Below are 18,853 nucleotides of genomic sequence, written 5' to 3' on the forward strand. Positions count from 1 at the left end.
ACTGGGGATTAATCAGGGGCACTTGACCACTGAGCCACATTCCCAGCCCTATTTTTATTTTTTTTAAAGGCAGGGTCTCAGTGAGTTGCTTAAGTGGCTCACTTTTGCCAAGGCTGGCTTTGAACTCGAGATCCTCCTGCCTCAGCCTCCCAAGCTGCTAGGATTACAGGTGTGTGCCACCGTACCTGGCTGTAGAGTGTATTTGGACATATCATACATACATATAATATAACTTCCCACTCTTGTGGCTTTACATGATGTGAAGATTCACTAGTTGTGTATTCATATATGAACATAGGAAAGTTACATCTGATTCATTCCACTGTCCTTCCCTTCATTCCCCTTTGACTAATCCAGTGAACTTCCTTCCCACCCCTACGTCGTGTGTGAGCATCTGCATATCAGAGAGAACATTTGGCCTTTGGTTTTATGGGATTGGTTGTATGTAATCACACTGAGTGGTCTTGGATTCCAGCAGAGCTTCCGGGAAGCCTGTTAGAAATGCAGAATCTCGGGCCCCCCAGAGACCCTGAAACATGCTTTGCATTTGAACAGGATCTCTGAGTGACTTATTAATTATACATGTTGAATCTGTCACAGGGTTGGAAGGTGACATCTTGGAGGAGGTGGCATTTGTGTTGGGACCCTAAGCAACCCATGTGATTCCTGCAGTGATGGTTAAAGGAGGCAGAAAGCATGAGACAAGTTTTGAGCTTGAAGAGTTTTCCAGATTGACCTGAGCAGCGGGTTTGGAGGATTTTGGGAAGCAGGGCTAGGAATGAGTTTAAGCCGTATTTTTGAGGAACTGGAACTCCAGACAAGGGGCTTGGAGTTTAATGGCTGAGGTGCCACTGTTGAGCTGGGTGGAGGAGTGACAAGATGGAGGTGGTGTTTTCCGAAGGATAACGTGGAGGTTCTGTGCAAGTGGGACCAGGTCTGAGGAGATGAGGCTGTGTTAGAGGGATGGAGAGAATCAGAGTTGATACGATGGGTGCAAACAGCAGGAATGTAGTGGGACCTTGGGATTCTGCTTTCCTCCTTGGGAAACAGAACTTGTGAGATCGAATCCGGAGGCGCCCAAGTCCTGGATCTTCAGCTCACCACTTCCCTGATATCTAAATCGAGGACTCCAGTCTCCCGCCTACATCCTAAGCACTCTTTTTCTCTCCACAAGTTACTGGGCTGTGGGCGTGTATCTCCAGGCACTGTCCCCACCATGCCCTGCTCCCCCTGCTCTTCCCCAGCTCCTCTCTGCCCCACTCCCCTGCTTCACCCTGACTGTGCTCCTCTCTCCACCTGCCCTCCCTTCCCTGACTCATCATGGCAATTGCTGACTGTCTGGTGGTGACAGGATGTTCACAGCACATGGCACGATGGCAGAGAAAACCTTGGGTCACTGTGGATCACAAGGGAGGGTGACTCACATTATCACGTTAAAATAGAATCACATTTTGAGATCATAAAGTGAAAGTTACAGCTCTCTCTCCATTGAGCTCAATCATTGAGCTTAGTCTATTACCTAATTCGGGGTCTTATAACTTCATAAAAGGGATTCCAGAGAAGAGGAAGTATAGTTAAACTTTATTTGAAATTCTTTGCAGGGAAAAAAAGGCAAAAGAAACTGCTTGGCTTTATTGACTGGAAAGAAGGAACTGTGGTGGGTGGTGAGATGGGGTGTCTCCCCAGAGAGAACACAAGTTCAGCGTGCAAGGGGCGTTTCGTATTTCCTTCAAGGTGCGGGCGGAAGCTCCCAGCCAACAGCAAAATGGGTTCAGTTAGCTACTCGGATAGCTAGGGCAGTGACTGAAGTCCAGGGCAGGTTTTCTGTAAGAGAGTCCTACTAAGCTGCTTTTGTTCTACTTTATTTTGGCAATGCTGGGGTGGAAGCCTGGGCCCTGTGCATCTCCCCTGCTGAGCTGCACCCCCAGCCCTTCAGCTCTGCCTAAAGGATCTTGTGGGTGTTTTCTGGGGGCTTCGTCATGGTTGGGACCTGAGCTGCAAGACTGCTGGCTGACCTATGAGGCCCAGCGTTTAGGATACGATTAGGGACACCTCTTAGCCTTCCCCTTCGTCATCTCCGCCTCCACCCTGTCATCAAGGGTGGCCCACTGTGCCCAGGAGTCTGTTGTGTCCACTCTGGCCTCTCCGGTTGACTCTGCCTCTTGCCTGGTGGAGAATGAGGTGCTCCCTGCTCTGGGCCCCTGTTTCTCCATCAGTGATCACTGAGCCATAGTTCTCTGAGGGGAAGGGACTTGGTCTGACTGTGTCTCACAGCATTAAAATAGTAGGGCCTGAGCACAGCAGATGCTCAGGAGGTGTTTATGAAGCACTCAGAGACTAGGGAAGGAAAGGTACTACAAAGCCATACTAGATTATTATGGGTATTTATAATTTGGTTTCAGTTTGGGACCTTCAGCACCACTTGACTGTTAGACTAGATTCTTCTTCTGAGAAACCTCTCCCCAGGAAAATAGTTTCATTTGTTCAGATTTAGAGTATTTTTGAATATATAATACATTCATATGGTTCAAAAACCCAAAGTGCTTTCAAAGGTGCTTATCCAGAAGTCTTGTCTGCATTTCTTTCTGCTCCCACCCACCACTGTGGCCTCCTAGTGGCTAGCACTCTTATCCATTTTATTATATACTCTTCCAGTATTTCCTTATACAAATGAAAATGTAACTATATGGGTTTATTTTTTACACACCAAAAAGACCACACTATATGCATTGTTGTGGCTTATTTTTTTCACTTAAAATGAATAACCCAGGAGTGCTCCATATCAATGAACTTATAGAAAACATCCTCATTCTTCTGTTTCTTGGGGGTTAGTCTTTTTTTTACAATTGTATAGTGTTCCATTTTGAGGATGTATCACAATTTAGTTAATCAGATGAACACCTGGGCTGCTTCTAGACTGTATCGGTTACAGAAAAGCTGCAACAAATCTCCTTATGTCTGTATCATTTTATATAAGTCCAGGGGTGGCTATAGGAACAATTCCAGATGTGAGGCTGCTGGATAAAGGGCATTTGGGATGTCAGGGGACCTTCCATGTGAGGTGGCAGTTTTTGTGTTCCCCTGGGAGGCAGGAGGGTACCCATTTCCCACAGCTTCACAGCAAGAGTTGTGCAGTCCCAGTTTGGATTTTGGCCAAGTGAGCAATGCTGTCTTAGCGAGGGTTCTCTTTGCTTTGATTAAGACTGATCGTTTTTCCACCTTTCAGGATCATTTCTGTTTTCCAATCGGCTGCCATGTGCTTTGCCTGTTTTTCCTCTTGGTTCCGGGTCCTTTTCCTCCTGGTTTTATGGAGCTCTTTTCTGTGATGGGCAGATGAGGTCATTGTCTGTGGCACGATCCCAGTGTGTCCAAGAAGCCATTATCTTTGTACTTTGTGCTTTCTTTTCCCTCACATAGAAATTTTGGAATTTTTATGTAGTGAAATTTATCAGTCTTTTCTTTTATGGCTTTTGGGTTTTGTAACAAAATTAGATGGGCCTTTTCCTATGCCAGAGTTGGGGAGGAATTCGCCCAGAGGAGGGAAGGGAGCAGGTGTGGCACCCCTCGGAGCAAGACTGCCAACATCACAGCTTTGTCTGGGACTTAGCCCTGTTCCCACGGGGAGAAGGGTCTGCTGCCAGTGGCTGGTGCCCACTGCCAAAGGCCTGGGTGCCAAGCACCCTGATCATTGGCTGGTGCTCTCTGCAGGGGCGGGGAAGGAGGTGGATGGGGGACATGGGACGTTTGGCAACCACTTTTTCCCAACAGGTGGGGTCTGGCCAGGTGCAGCCGGGTCAGTATAATAAAGGAAATAGAATTAGGACTTTGAAGTGAAACTCAAGACTCACATAAACTTGAACCTTTCCTGGGATTTGAAAAGAGGTAATTACTTTAGAAACATTCTCCCTCAATATTAAGCTCTGCCAAACTGGCTCAAAGCAGGAAATATTCTAGAATAGGTCCCCAAATATTGGGAATTCAATTAGGAAAAAATGATTAGGGAGATAATATGTTCTCTAAAATCTTCAGTCCATTAAGGCTTGAAGAGAGTGAAGCTCAAGATGTCTGGGTTGGGGGAGGTCTTGACATCAACTAGCCTGGATCTTTGTCTTTCCTCCACCACTGTGTGACCTCAGACAAATGGCTTCACTTCTCTGAACCTCAGTTTTTTTCTCTGCAAAAGTAGAAAATACTAATAATTAACAACATTAATGAAGTGCTAAGTACACTTTGGGCACTGTATTTGATTTTTTTTTTTTTTTTTTTTTTGGTACTAGGGATTGAACCCAGAGGTGCTTAACCACTGAGACACATCCCCAGCCATTTTCTGTATTTTATTTAGAGACAGGGTCTTTCTGAGTTGCTAAGTGCCTTGTTAAGTTGCTGAGACTGGCTTTGAACTCACGGTCCTCATGCCTCAGCCTCCTGAGTTGCGGGGATTACAGGCGTGCACCATCAAGCCCAGCTGTATTTGATGTTTCACATGTTAAAGTGTCCACTTTCTAGAGCTGCAGTGAGAATTAAATGCCACAAAATGAAGAGCTATGCATGGTGTCAGACCCCTTATGAGACTTCCGTAGGTGCTCCCTGTGCAATGCTATTTTGCATGCTTGCTGAAAGCAGATGAGAAGGCCCGGTGTTTACTTGTGGTATTATTCGAGTCACTTATTAATTCTGGAGCCCTACTGTGGGCTGGTGCTGGGGTGTCTGCGTCCGCAGATCCCCCAGAGAGCAGGCAGAATTGCTGGCAGTGCAGTAGGCTGAACAGCTCTATCCTCCCCAAATTCATACATAGAAACCTAACCCCCGAAGGGATGCTATTTGGAGGTAAAACCTTAGGAGTTGACAAGGTCACGAGATGGATCCCTTATGAATGGAGTTAGTGCCCTTATTTAAGAGACCCCTCTTAAAAAAGCCTCTCCCATGTGCCACCTGAGAACAGGGTGAGTAGAGCATCTATGAACCAGGAAGAGACGCCTCATCAGATGCAAAATCTCCTGGCACCTTCATCTTGGACTTCTCAGCCTCCAGAACTGTGAGAACTAAATTTCTGGTTATAAGCCATCTGTATGGCCTTTTGTTATAGCAAGGCATACGGGCTACCGAGCAAACAGTGACCACATCCTGCAGTGGGGGCTCTGCTAGGGAGCAGCCAGGGTGCTCTAGGAGCACAGTGCATAAACCTGTCCTGAGGTGGGCAGGACGGGGATCTGGGTGCATGGCCCTTGTGGAGGAGTGACAACTATTGCAGGCATAGGGAACACTGCTATAGCATGTCCCTTGTACCAGGTTGTTCAATTCATCCTCACCAGGGCCCTGTGAGCTTGGTTTGATTTTATCCCTGTTTTACAGATAAGGAAACCAAGGGCCAGAGATTGCTGTAAGTCACGCAGCTAGAAATTGGCAGAAGCAGGATTTGAGTCTGGAGATTTAGCACCAGAGTTGGTATCAGGAGACAGATGCAGAGAAATTGGACTGAGATCCCTGTGGTGTGTTAGGAACTGTGACTGCAAAGTGGGAGGGGACAGAGCAGCAAGGAGACCAGGCATGGGTGGGGGGGCATCTTGGCGGGGGATCTTTTAAGCATCCTGCTGTTCTCTGGCTTTGGCTGGACCAGCAGGTGGACATTGGAGCCCACTGGCTCTGTGTGTGCTGAGGACAGCTCCACGCGTTCTGCTGGCCTGAAGCTGCACTTGGTAGGAGGAATCTTACTTGGCTTGAGGCATTTCTGCATATTAAATGAAAAGGCCCTTGACCAGTTCCTGAAGTCTCATCTACCCACTGTGCCCTCCTACCCCTTTAGGTAGATGGCTCCTGCTCGTCCTTCAGATCCCCCCACCTCACATCCTACTATAGCTTTGCCACAGCTTCCTGGACCTGCCCACAGAGCTTGCAATTTATTTGCTGACAATTAATTCTGAGCTCAAGAGAGCAGAGGCCGTGTCTGTTTTTCTCATCCTTTAGCACCTGGCAGAGAGCTGGAATGTAGTAGACACTCAATAAGTATTTGATGAATGAGTAAGTAACCTGTCCTTCAGGAGAATTAAGATTGAGAGTCCTAAAATGGAAGATCAGGCTTGGGAGGGACACATAGCCCCTGAGGGAAAGGCTAGGCATTCAGACCCTTGAATTGAGGCACAAAATCACTGGGGGTCCAGGGGGAAGAAGAGCCTGGGCTGGAGGGTCCCTGTTGGCTTTGGGTAGAACCAGTCCTTGTCTAAATACTGTCAGTAGCCACTGTCCTGCCAAGCACCGAGTAAATTCTGGTCACCATTCACCACTTGCTCAGCCTCATGCAAGTCATTTGACCCTTTCAAATCTTGGTTTTCTTATTTTTAAAACAGCCATGTAAAACTTCTTCACAGCACTTTGGGAGCACTTTCACAGTGTATAGAGGCAGGACACCAAGGCACAGTGTGGTGGGAATAAGCAGCTGAAGTCTGAGGCCACCAGGCATCCGAGAGAGTGAAGGGGTGGGGGAGAGAGCTACCTCATTGTTTGCCAGGGACAAAATATAAACCCCAAAGGCATGCCTCAGTGAGCACCTCCTCCAGCCATAGTTATCACCAGTTAATCCATATCAGTGGATTAATCCATATCAGTGGATTAATCCATATCAGTGGATTAATCCTCTGAACATCCTTGCATTGCTTCACACATGAGCTTTTGGGAACAAATCACATCTAGACCATAACAGGTCCTCATATGGTTCATGTTAAGTATATGTGTGCCTGTCTGCAGAGAGAATATTGAAAGAAGACTGGAGGTTAATGGGATAAAAAGTTAATATTCTCCTCTATTGAAAGGGACTTGCAGAGAGTTATACTTCCTCTATATTTTCCAAATTTAAAGAATGAGCATGTATTACTTCTGCAAACAGAAAAAAATGTTTGTAGAAACACTGACCATTCCTTTAAGACCACCAGCTCCTGCGGGGAGCTCTGATGTCCCTGGTGTGTGTCAGCTGCTCAGAGTCCTTGGAAGTGTGGTTGTCTTTGCCCCAGTAACCTTCCCCAGGAAGGAGGCGGCCTCCGTTGCCCACCTTGGCAGTGGGTCCCCGCCACGCATTGCTCTGAAAGCCCCCTGGCCTGCCAGTGCCCGCCAGGACACCCTTACTCTTCTCCGCATTAGGCCCATTTCACTTGATCTGCCCGACGACCTCCGAGGTCGGCATTTTGTTGTCATCGATCTTGAGACGAGGAATCGCCCTAAAGCATAAATAGGACAATCGGAATGTTGGCAGTGTCTCTCCACCTCTTCTCTCTGTGCCGCAGCCACTTGGCTTCTGGGAAGGTGACACGATCTCTCAGGTCCCCAGGTCTTTGTTTCTTACCTCCTCCATCCTACCCCTGACTGCTCCCCCTCTTCCTGCCCTCTGGCATTCGTCAGGGGCTCACTCTGGGAGTCTGCTCTATACCACTTCCTCCAGGAAGCCGCTTCTGACAGCTGCTCCTTATGCAGTTTGGGTTGGAAAACTCCTGTTTGCCTTTGTGTAGCACAGTTGTCATTTCTTACTGAACGTGGCCTCTCTTCACTGTTTGTGTTTCTCTTTTTCCAACCAAACTCAAGGGCCAGAGTTTACTTTCTTTCTTTTTCTTTTTTTTTTTTTTGTGTGTGTGTGTGTTAGGGATTGAACCCAGGAGCATTTAACCACTGAGCCACGTCCCCAGCCCTTTTATGTTTTATTTCGAGACAGGGTCTCACTAAGTTGCTTAGGGCCTTGCTAAGTTGCAGAGGCTGGCCTTCAATTTGTGATCTTCCTGCCTCTGCTTCCTGAGTTGCTGAGATTACAGGCATGTACCACCATGTGTCTGACCAAGAATTTAGTTTCTTTATCCTCAGTGTCTAGGGGGCACCAGTTAGGTAATCAATAAATATTTTTGAACTAATTAGTATGATTATTATAATAGCACTCTATAATGACATTGTTATAGATGAATAAAGATGGTGTTCAAGAGAGCTGAATGATTGCCTTATTCATGGTCAATAAATTTTGAGGCTAATACCAGAATCTAGGTCTTTTGTTATCTTGTCCAAGTAGACCAAAATGTTGAAGTTCAAAGATGCAGGGAAAAAAATACCACCTTAAACCAGAAAGTTTTAGGGTGAAAAAAAATGTTAATTACATACCAGTACAATATAGATAAAGGTCTATTTAGGTTATTTATATACTTTTCCTTTTAGAAAAATACAGTTGATAATTTTTTCCAGAATTTTTATTTGCTTAGTATAATTAGTACAGTTTCTAGGAATTGGGTTGTGAGGCCAACCACATGGACATTTTAGATGGCTCTCATTATTGACAAATTGCTTAACTAAAACATTATACCAATTAACACTATGTGAACAAGAACTATGTGAATGTCGGTTTTACCATGGACAGGTTAGCACTGGGAGTAATCATTATTTAAAATTTGCTTTACTCTCAAAAAGCAAGTAGTTCATGCCATTTGTTTGCTTCTTGTTTCTTTTTTAAAAAATATTTATTTAGTTGTAGATGAACACATAGTATCTTTATTTATTTTTATGTGGTGCTGGGGATTGAACCCAGCGCCCCACACATGGAGGCAAGTACTTTACCACTGAGCCACAGCCTCATCCCCAACTTCTTGTTTCTTTGTGAACAACAGAGATTGACTATTGTTCTGTGTGGTCATTTACCTATGTTCTTATGAGACCCCAGTTCATGCCCTTTATCATGCTGCCCCTCCCTCATAAGATTGGCAACTGCAAGCTTAACTATTTAAATACCAAGTAGAAGGCTGTGTTAGGTTACACAAAGATGACTGGGATACATCCTGCCCACCTAATAAGCTTACCCTCAAGTAGAGGAGATGGCTATGGACAGAAATCATCACCCAGTGGCTAAACTATTCACTAGAGAAAAACTTAATTGATTATAGAACAGAGTTGGGATCAGTGATTCCTGACTTGGGAGAGTATCAAGGAAGGCTTCTGAGAAGTGGAGTCATTTATTATAGGCTTGGAAGGATGAGAAACATCTAGAAGGAACTTCAAGTTGACAAAGTAGGATGGACAGCTGTAAATACCATGAGGTACTTTTACAGAACTGTCCCTGAGAACAGCTGGCATGCGTATTGGTTAGGATGGTTTCGGGGGCAGGAAAAGCATTCCCACTGGAAAGAGCTTCATTAGCTGAGGAGCCTGTGCTATCTCGCAGACAAAGAAGCGGCCATGTTTAGGGCTGCTCATCAGAGGCACAGCAGGACCTTTGAGCCCCAGTCCTTCCCCATTCTTCTCTGTCTCCTTGGGGTTTACCTTGTGGTCAGGCAGCTCCCTTCCCAATCCTAAGCTTGCTGTGTCCCTCCCAATCTTATGTCCTCTCGCAGCTATGTTCAAAAGTAGGCCAGACAGTCTCTTACCCGTTCCACTTAATTAGGGAAAACTGTTTTTCTGCGAAGCATCCAGAGGGCTTCTCCTTACCTGTGACTGGCCAGCATCACATCACATGCCCCACCAGATCCAATCAGTGGCTCGGTGACAGATTAATTATCATGATTGGTTTAAAATGGCCCACATCCACCCACCTCTCTAGGATTGAGAAGGGTCACTCTCTGGATTCATGGGCCTCTCCAAAGCAGGGCTATGTTAATAAAGAAGAAGGTGAGTATGTATAATTGTTGAATAAGCAGCCCTAGCTTCTACCACACTGTTTACGAGCAAACATTTTAATCAGAATTATACCAACATTGATAAATTTCATCCTTATTGAGCTAAATTGAAATTTTAGGAAAAACGTTCTATATAACATATGCCATTTTATATTGAACTATTTCCATTAGTATGGATACTTTTCCTTGTAGATTTTAGGACTGAGATTGATTTCATTGATCTTATTTGTATATCTCTATTAAATTTTGGTGATCATATTTGTAGGTTTTGACACCATCATTCCTTTTGAGACTATTTGTTCTTTAACTTTAGTTGAAGTTTGCAGATCAAGAAATGATTTTATATTGACCATTCCTACAGTCATGTTCATTAGAAGTTGGCTAAGAAACTGACTGTATTTCTCCATTGATCCATGATAAAATCATGAGCAATTCCCTTAGGGTGACAGAGATGAATCTATTGTTTATATTATTGTATTGGAGGGTTAGAAAACTAGGGCCAAATCTGGCCTGATGCCTGTTTTCATAGGGCTTCAAGCTAAGAAAGTTTTCTACAATCTATCAAGTTTTTACAATCTATTTGATAATAAGAAACACTAACTGGGCTGGGGATGTGGCTCAAGCGGTAGCGCGTTCGCCTGGCGTGCGTGCGGCCCGGGTTCGATCCTCAGCACCACATACAAACAAAGATGTTGTGTCCGCCGAAAACTAAAAAAAAAAAAATAAATATTAAAATTCTCTCTCTCTCTCTCTCTCTCTGTCTCTGTCTCTCTCTCTCTTTCTTAAAAAAAAAAGAAACACTAACTGAATCCCAACTCAGAGAAATAATTTAATTCTGCTCAGTAATAGGTCTATACTACAAAAATTACACTCAGTGATGATTATTATTATATTTTGAATTTTGTTAATCAAATTTCTGTGGAAATTTGTTTTCTTATCCTGTAAATTCAACATAATATTCATTATTGATTTTGCCTTTTGGCCTGCAGATTCTGAAATATTTACTATCTGGTCATACACAAAAAAAGTTTGCGGGCCCTGCGCTATTGTATGGCGACTGGATCCTTGTGCACACTTGTGCTCTCACTGTCCACCATACCTCTCTGCTCCACTGGGGTCTCACAGAGCAATTGGGGAGCACCTTCGTCTACTCAGTTTGCTATGAGAAAATACCAATAAACTGGGTGAGTTATAAAGCCCAGAAACTCGCCCCACACAGTTCTGGAGGCTGGGAAGCCCAGGTCAAGGCACCAGCCGATGTGGTGAACCACTTCCTGGTGCACAGGCGGAGCCTTCTCACTGTGTTCTCGCATGGCAGAAGGGGTGAGGGAGTGTTCTGGGGTCTACTTCATAAGAGCTCTAATCCCATTCCCACGACTCCACCTTCAGGACCTAATCACCTCTCAAAGGCCTTAAGTCCTAATCCCATCACCTTGCGGCTTAAGTTTCAGCAGGAGTTTGTGGGGGTCACACTCATCCACAGCAGCCAGTGAGGTCAATTTGTTCTTAGGGCCAACAGCGTGGAGTCAAAGTCCTGCTTCCCTTGAGAAACAGCAAGTGGTTAAGCACATCCACACCATCCAGGGATGAAGGTGCCGTTCAGACTGACATATCCTGTCAAATAAAAACAAAATTGACTAAGAGTTTTCTACAAAAGTCAGTTTCCATTTATTTATTTATTTGTTTGTTTATTTTCGTATTAAGGTATGATGAATATTGGAAAAGCTAAAATATTGTTCCACAGTGTCCCCATTGGAGGGGAACACTGTCTTTTGAAATGCAGGTGAGTAGAGAGGCCTTTTACGTTTTCCTTCTGCTTCCTACTGAAGTTAGCTCCTTTATCTTTCCTTTAACAGATGAGGAAAAAGAAAATAATAGAGCATCCAAGCCCCACTCCACTCCCGCCACTCTGCAATGGTAAGTTTCCATTCTTAGCAAATGTGAAGAGAGACGTAGACCTTCACGCACACAGGATGGGACACCACTTGGAGGTTTTGACATCGTCATGATAATTTGATATGCAATAACCCACATGAAATCTATTTAATTTTCTGGTATATACAAAATGCTTAACTTAAATCTAACTTGGAGATTTGAATTCTCATTTATTTTATTTGTGGAAAGATTTTTTTTCATTATAAATCACTGGTAAGACCTGGATTCTACATGAATATTATTAATTGATTTCAATAAAATCCATTATTATAATTAATTATTAATTAATTAATCAATCCACCATTATTATAATTAATTATTTTGCTGCAAATTATAGAATAAGAGGTCTTTTTACCCTGATGAATGAGCCCCGAAATCATAAATGATTAACTAATAATTAATTACAATTGTATTATAATTATTTTAGCACTAATAACATTAACAAAGATGATCTACTAGCATTGCTTTCTCTTTGGTATTTGAATTTCCTAGCCTTGATGACATATTGGATGGTGTTTAAGTGGCTGCACTCACATTTGATATTTACAGATAATTCTCTTCTAAAAGCTTTACTTGGAAATTATGTTGTGGTTTTAAACAGCAGAGTTCTCTGCGCCTGCAATTCACCCTTCAGAGGATCTTGGCAGTGAAGGCTGTTACCGCTCAGTAGTGCAGCCCAGCCAGCTTGAAGGAATGAAGGAGAGGGAGAGAGGAGTGGGAAGGGCGAGGAACTCAGATCTCTTATGTCCCAGCTTCCACTTCAGGTCCTTCGTACCCGAGCCTCATTTCCTCCTCACAGTCAGTGGCGTTAGTGTGTTAGGCCCGTTTTACAGAAGAGGAAGCAGAGCTGAGGCAGCTACATCATATGCCTTAAAACGCACACAGCCATGAAGTGGGAGAGGCAGGATCTGGCCAGGTCTCTCTAACTACAAACCCACGCTTAAGAAAAAAGGGAGAGAAAAGAGGGATGGATCAGAAAAGTAAGCAGATGGACTTTAATGAGAAAATCGTATTCTGTTTTATAGTTAATCCATGCAGAGGTGAGAGCGAAGCATCATTTAGAGAAAGCATTCAGAAAGGAACGTGGCCTCCCGCTTCCAGGCTCATCAGATAGCTTGTTTTGCCCCAAGAATAGCAAAGGTGGCTTTCAAGAGCTGCTTTCCCAGCCCTTTGACTTGTGTCCATCATTTGTTCCTATAAGCTTATCTCATTGCATTTGCTGCTTTTTGCTTTATTTAAAATTTGATTCTACATCTCAGATAGAATGACCCCCTGCCCTTCCCCTAATGCTAGGACACAGAATAAGGCATTTTTGCAAAGGACTTTGGGAATGGGAGCTTCTAGAAATGCCAGAGATGGACAGACATTCTTGCTTTAATAAGCCAAGGTGCTATACATTTCAGAATAAAACATTTGAAAGAGGCCAGAAGAAAACGGAATCATTTGTGTCTGGTTCTCTGTGATTCTCTGACATCTGCCTGGCAACAGTGAGGCGGTGAGGGCGCAGCCTCTGGATGGACTGCCGGGCTGGGGCTCAGCTTCCAGCTCTGACACTTACCAGCTGTGGAGCCTCAGGCAAGGTCTTTAACCCTCTGTGCCTGGGTGGACGCACCTGGGAAACGGGGACAGGCACCTAACTCTCAGTGCAGTCCTCATGAGGAAATGGGATGTTAACGGGCTTGGACGGGCTCTGGCACTGCCTGGGTGCTCTGCAACTCCTCCGCATGCCCCCTTCCTTCTGAGGCCCCCAGGACCCCCTGGACAGGACTCGGCTCCTCCCTGGCACAGCCAGTACTCCTACTGTGCAGAATTCTGTACCAGGTGTCCATCCTTCTAAATAAAGGGACTCACAGGTTATCCCAGAAGAAATTTCATCCTCCAAGTCACAATGGATTTTTTGTTTTCTAGTAAAACATTTGCTTTCCAAGACAAATCAGATTAGAATATGTATACCTCTTAGTCTTATTGTCATCAAAAGATACCAAGGTATTCAAAGAACATCAAATTGTCCTCTGAGATCCTTTATAGGGCATGTTTAAGATAGATTTTATGTCATTAACTAATTCAAGGAATGTTTACTGAGCACCTACTATTTGCCTGGCACTGTTGTAGGCTCTGGGAACACAGAGGTAAGACAGGCCGAGAAGGGACTGAACCATAAATAGATAAGGGTGTATCCCCTAAAGATGAGTTCTGGGCAGAGGCTTCAAAATGGCTCATAGGAGAGTATCACAGTGGCTGTTTCAGTTGAGCAGCACGGGAAGGCCCCTCTGGGTGACAGTTCAGTGGATAAATGTACGACATGCCCTCACTGACACCCCCCCCAGGGAAATCGGGGGCAGAGGAGCATGCCACCCAGGGAATATCTTTGACATAGATTCTACTGCTGTACGCTGGGCTCCCCAGACTCAACAGCATTGCAAACAGGTGGTTTATTCAGAGGACAAAAGTGGCCACATCTACAAGGAGTTCCCAGGCAGTAATGGCCTTCAGAGGTGACCCTGACTGAGGCTGTGGGTTTAAGCCTTCATCAAGCATTGGACTTAGGTGGCCCCCAAGGGGCATGTTGCTTGGGAGCTGGGCTTCTCTTTACATCCTGCTGAGCTTAACTCCCAGGGAGGGACTCGGCAATGACCTCCCAACAGTGGGGACCCAGGCACACCCACAGCATCCACTGCTCCTTCCAGGAAGGGGGCAGGCTGCACTTGTTCCAGGATCTACAGGAAGGTGGCTAAGTGGCTGGAGCATAGCCTAAAAGGACAGGGATACAGATGAGGTAGGAGAGGTTGGCCGGGGAGCTATTAAACAGTGGGAAGAAAATGTAGGACATTTCTCTGAAGTTAGAAACAGAGATGCTTAAAACTATGGTGGAGGCCATGGGACCAAGAGTAATTATGTATAGAATATAATTTAAATATAAACCCTTTCTCTCAAAAGGAACTGGAAGCCCCCTCCTTTTCACAAGGAAAAAGTATAATTTACAGTTTGTTCCCTTTTTGCTCTGGCTGCCTGGGATCTCAGAGATAAATCTGAACTGAAATATCCTTGATTTGATGTATCCCTGGAAATACTGAGATGCTTACATTTAAAATCTCTTCTTTGCTTTGTCTTCCTTTTTTTCTTTTTATTTTATTAGCTTTTTAGAAAAAAAAAGTCAAGAAATAAGTACACTCAATAAATATGGGTTTTTTCTTTTATTTACACAAGTGACACATTTCCTTGTCCAAGAAGTCCATCCCTTCTTGCAGTTCGTAGCCTTTTCATTAAAGCAACCTGTTACTAGTGACGTGTGTGTACATTTGTGTGTTTATAGAACTTGCCTGTGCATTTATGTACCTCTAGAACTTTTTGAACTGTGTGCTTTTTTTTTTAAATTTAGTATTTTCTCCGTTATAAAGAGCATAGTGTTCCGCAGCCCATCCTACTCTAGAGCCACGGCTTGCTTTCTTCCTTAGAGGAATGTGTAGAAGTTACAGCCATGCTAGTTCCTGAAGAATGGCCTCACTTTGACTGCCATGCAGTATTGCATGCGAGACAGCAGCAGAACTGATTCTCCAGTGCCTTCTGGGTAGGCATTTAAGCTGTACCCAAATCTCATTTTTAGTATTACAAATAGAGCCCAAAGATTGTCTTCATATGTGCCCCTTGCACACCTGGGGGAGTTGGCATCAAACAGTCGACTAGCTGTGTGTAGCACTTAAAATGTTAATGAGGCTGCACAACTGCCCATTGACAACTTTACCATTTTATATTTTCACCCATGGTGCAAAGTACTTAAAAATAAAAAAATTAAAAATTAAAAACCCCCAAAACTGGGAGCCTCACTCTACAACTGAATCTCGTTCTCTGAGATATTTTCACCCACATTGTCCCATCTCCGTCCAGGGCATGTGCAGCTGTCCAGGGAAGGACGTTGACCTCGCACCCTGGTGCCAGGCTGATAGGGCCTAGCTCTTGGGACATTTGGCTTGTCTCTGGAGTTGGGCTGGGATTGTTTGCTTCTCCTCCTCCCAGCTCCTTGCCTCGCCACCTCCCCACCACCCAGGAGACAGGCCCCCTCCAAGAACAAGTAACGCAGCAGCCAGGCAGCCTAAAATAATCATGGCCACGTGATCTGGAGGCAGCTCCCAGCAGAAAACAGGCAAATATTGTCAAATACCTTCTGCCAAACACTTTCCAGCATCCTCGGTCACGAGGGTTAGTAAATCCCAATTCGCTGGGGACAGTCAGCACTGCTGGAATCCCAGCCGCACAATAACCTCTATTCACACAGAGAATTTCAAAATGGAAAGCAGCCTGGTCAGCCCTCCTGGCCTGCTTGCCACCAGCGCCCCTCCCCTCTGTGGCTTCCTCACACACAGGACACCCTTCCTGGGCATGCCTGTGTGCCTTCAGGGTGGGGACAGTTTTCCTCTCAGCCATTTGAAGAGGAAAGAGGCTTCCCCCCAAATTAGAGGATAGAATGTCAAAGTGTCACTTTCTTAGCAGGGGTGGGGAGGGAGGCTTTTTTTTTTTTCTTTTGAGAAAATACAAATGGGCCCTTGAGTGGTTGACAAGATGTCGATATTTCAAATTAATATGAGACAAAATAAATGTACTGTTTTTCTTTAAGATGTCCTCAGAGGTCATAGGTAGGAAATGGGGCCTGGCACCGTGCTGAAGAAGTAGGTTGTAGTCTGAGACCAGGTCATGGCTCCTAGACCAACACTCCTTGGATGTCACCAGGACCGGGCATTTCTGACTTGCCTCTTTACTCAACAGTGACCTAACTGACATAATATTTGCTTTCAGAATACAAGTTAGGCCACAGGATTCCCAAAAGGAAGGCTAAACATTTTTAGGTCTGAATACAACCAGAGGGACCCAATGCCAGGAGGGGTGACTGAGTCCCGCTGGGGCTGTGCTCCAGCAGGGGAAAGGCAAATGGAGCAGGACCGTGTGAGGGCGCCAGGGCTCAGAGCGGAGATGCTTGCTGAAGAGCTCGGTTCTTTTTAGAATAAAAATAGTATTTTGTGCCACAGGTAAAGATAAGAAATGGTAAATCATCTGATGGGCAGTTTTGCAAGCCCATGATCATTTTAAGTGTGTGCACCAGTGATTCCATTTTTTGATGCCAATATCGAGAGACCCTGCCCCAAGTGTGCAGAGGGGCACATGTGCAGATGTGCTTTGGGGTCCTATTGTAACAGCAAAGTGAAGTGAAGGTGGATAGAGACAGGGAATGGGTGGAAGGGAAGCTCAAAGGGGTGGCTTATGGTAGGGAAGGTGCAGCTCAGCTTGGAGCCACCAGAGATCTGGGCCTGGGCCCCTTCAGAAGCATCGACAACAACTCAAAACCTGTGACCCTGCTTTTAGACAATTCCTAGTTTTTTTTTTTTTTTTTGGTTGCTGTTTGTTTGTTTTTTTCTAAAATAGCAATAATAATAATGGACTTGAATAACCAAAAACTGAGCAGAAGGATTCCAGAACCTAGGTAAGCCCAGACCTTTCTAGAACACTAACTAAGCTATAGCCAAACCTGGGAGAGGGATTAGATTGCTCTGGGTTCTGATCAGATTCAGTCATTGCAAGAGCAGAAATAAATCTTTGATTTAGTCCTTTGCTCCACATTGGCCAAACCTCAGGTTCAGCACACCTTGCGCTGTGCCCAGCTCATTAGGTAATGTGCTAGCCAGCTTGGGTCACTGTGAACATCATATCTGACAAGAACAATTTAGAGGGCTGTGGATGTAGCACTTGCCTAGCATGGGCCAAGCCCTGGGTTCGATCTCATAACCACCGCCAAAAAGAAGAGGAATAATTTATTTTGAGCTCATGGTTTCAGAGGTTCAGTCATGGTCAGCCAACTCCATTGATCTGGACCTAAGATGGGGCAGAACATCTAGGAGGCAGAGAGAGAAAGCCAGAACAAGACACATATAATCCCTAATCCCCAAGGGCAGCCCCCAGTGACCTACCTCCTCCAGCCACATCCCACCTAGGAATCCATCCAAATTACTGATCCAACAAATGGATTAATCCACGGATCAGGTCACAGCTCTCATAATCTGATAATTTTACCACTGAACATGGGAGGGACACCTCATATCCAAATCTTCACAGGTGATGCCACTGGCCAACTTGTTTAATCCCCATGAAGCCCCTGCAGAGCGGGCTGGAGTATCATGGTCCTGCGTCACTTAACACTGGGGTTACATCCTGAGAACCACGTGGATAGGTGACTGCATCTGCGTGTGCATCAGAGCGCACTCCACAATCCTCGATGGTGGAGCTATGTGCCTAGGCTGTATGCATGTGTGACTGTGTGTACATACATGTATGTGTACGTATACATACATATTAATTGCAGCCTATTGCTCCCAGAACGTGATAAACAAAATAACACAAGATTAAATCAAGCACAGGCGAAAATGATGTCATTAAGAGATGCAGTAACACAAGATGTTTGAGGCCGCTGCTTATGTGACAGGGCCTGCTGCTTCACAATAAATTTGTGAATAGAAGGAGTACACTCTAAAATTATGATAAAACTGTAGTATAGTTAATATGTAAACCAGTAACTCGGCCACTTAATATCATCAAGTATATGGACTGTGTGTAATTGTATGTGACGGGCACTAGGCAATAGAGTTGTTTGGTTCTAACATAACCTTATGGGGCCACCATCACATATATGGTTTGTTGTTAGGTGGACAGTTAACTGCATGGCCTGTGACAGTACCTCTGTTTAAGGAGGAGGAGACCAAGGCTGAACGCACAGAGGGTCATAGTCTCACTCTTTTTAAGAGGAGAAAATACCTGATCCCCAAGAAGACCTCCAATACCAAGGAGGCCAGGCCAACAGAGTTCCTGCAAGAAGTATTGGGGTCCACCCAAACATGCTTGATTGGCTTGTCTAATCATGAGCTTTACTGCCATTGTTGATTAAAATGGATTTTTAAATTTTGTTTCATTTTGTTTGGACCTGGTATGGAGTTGGCCTTAACTTTAATCAGAACTAAACACCACTGCTGTGTAGGTGTTTATTGTGGGATGGCATTATCTCCTTAGTTCCTACCTTCCTTGGGAGAAATTGTCAGCTTCTTAAAGGAGGGGGCAGGAGTGGTGTCTTCTTGTTGGTAGTTGCATTCTGCGGTGCCTGGCACATAGTACATACTCAATAAATACATGCTGACTGACCAAATGACTGTCAGACCCTGACATACAGTAAGAGCTTTGGAGGCATCATAGCTGAGGTCACACTCCAGCCTGTGACTTTGGGCAAGTCTCTTTCTCTCCCTGACCCT

The 18,853-nt window shown here is 44.8% G+C and overlaps 1 protein-coding gene across 2 annotated transcripts in view; it reads left to right on the forward strand.

Annotated features, from left to right (window-relative positions):
- Rfx4 (regulatory factor X4) overlaps positions 1-18,853 on the forward strand; it is a 161,249-nt gene that overhangs the window by 37,165 nt on the left and 105,231 nt on the right. For both annotated transcript variants that reach the window (XM_058574262.1, XM_058574261.1), the window contains exon 3: positions 11,489-11,549. In XM_058574262.1, the coding sequence (XP_058430245.1) occupies positions 11,489-11,549 (61 nt within the window). The remainder of the gene's footprint in view (positions 1-11,488; positions 11,550-18,853) is intronic.

This window comes from Marmota monax, unplaced genomic scaffold (assembly GCF_021218885.2).
Source record: "Marmota monax isolate L192 unplaced genomic scaffold, Marmota_monax_Labrador192_F-V1.1 WCK01_AAM20220418_F8-fsc00051, whole genome shotgun sequence".
Lineage (NCBI taxonomy): Eukaryota > Metazoa > Chordata > Mammalia > Rodentia > Sciuridae > Marmota > Marmota monax.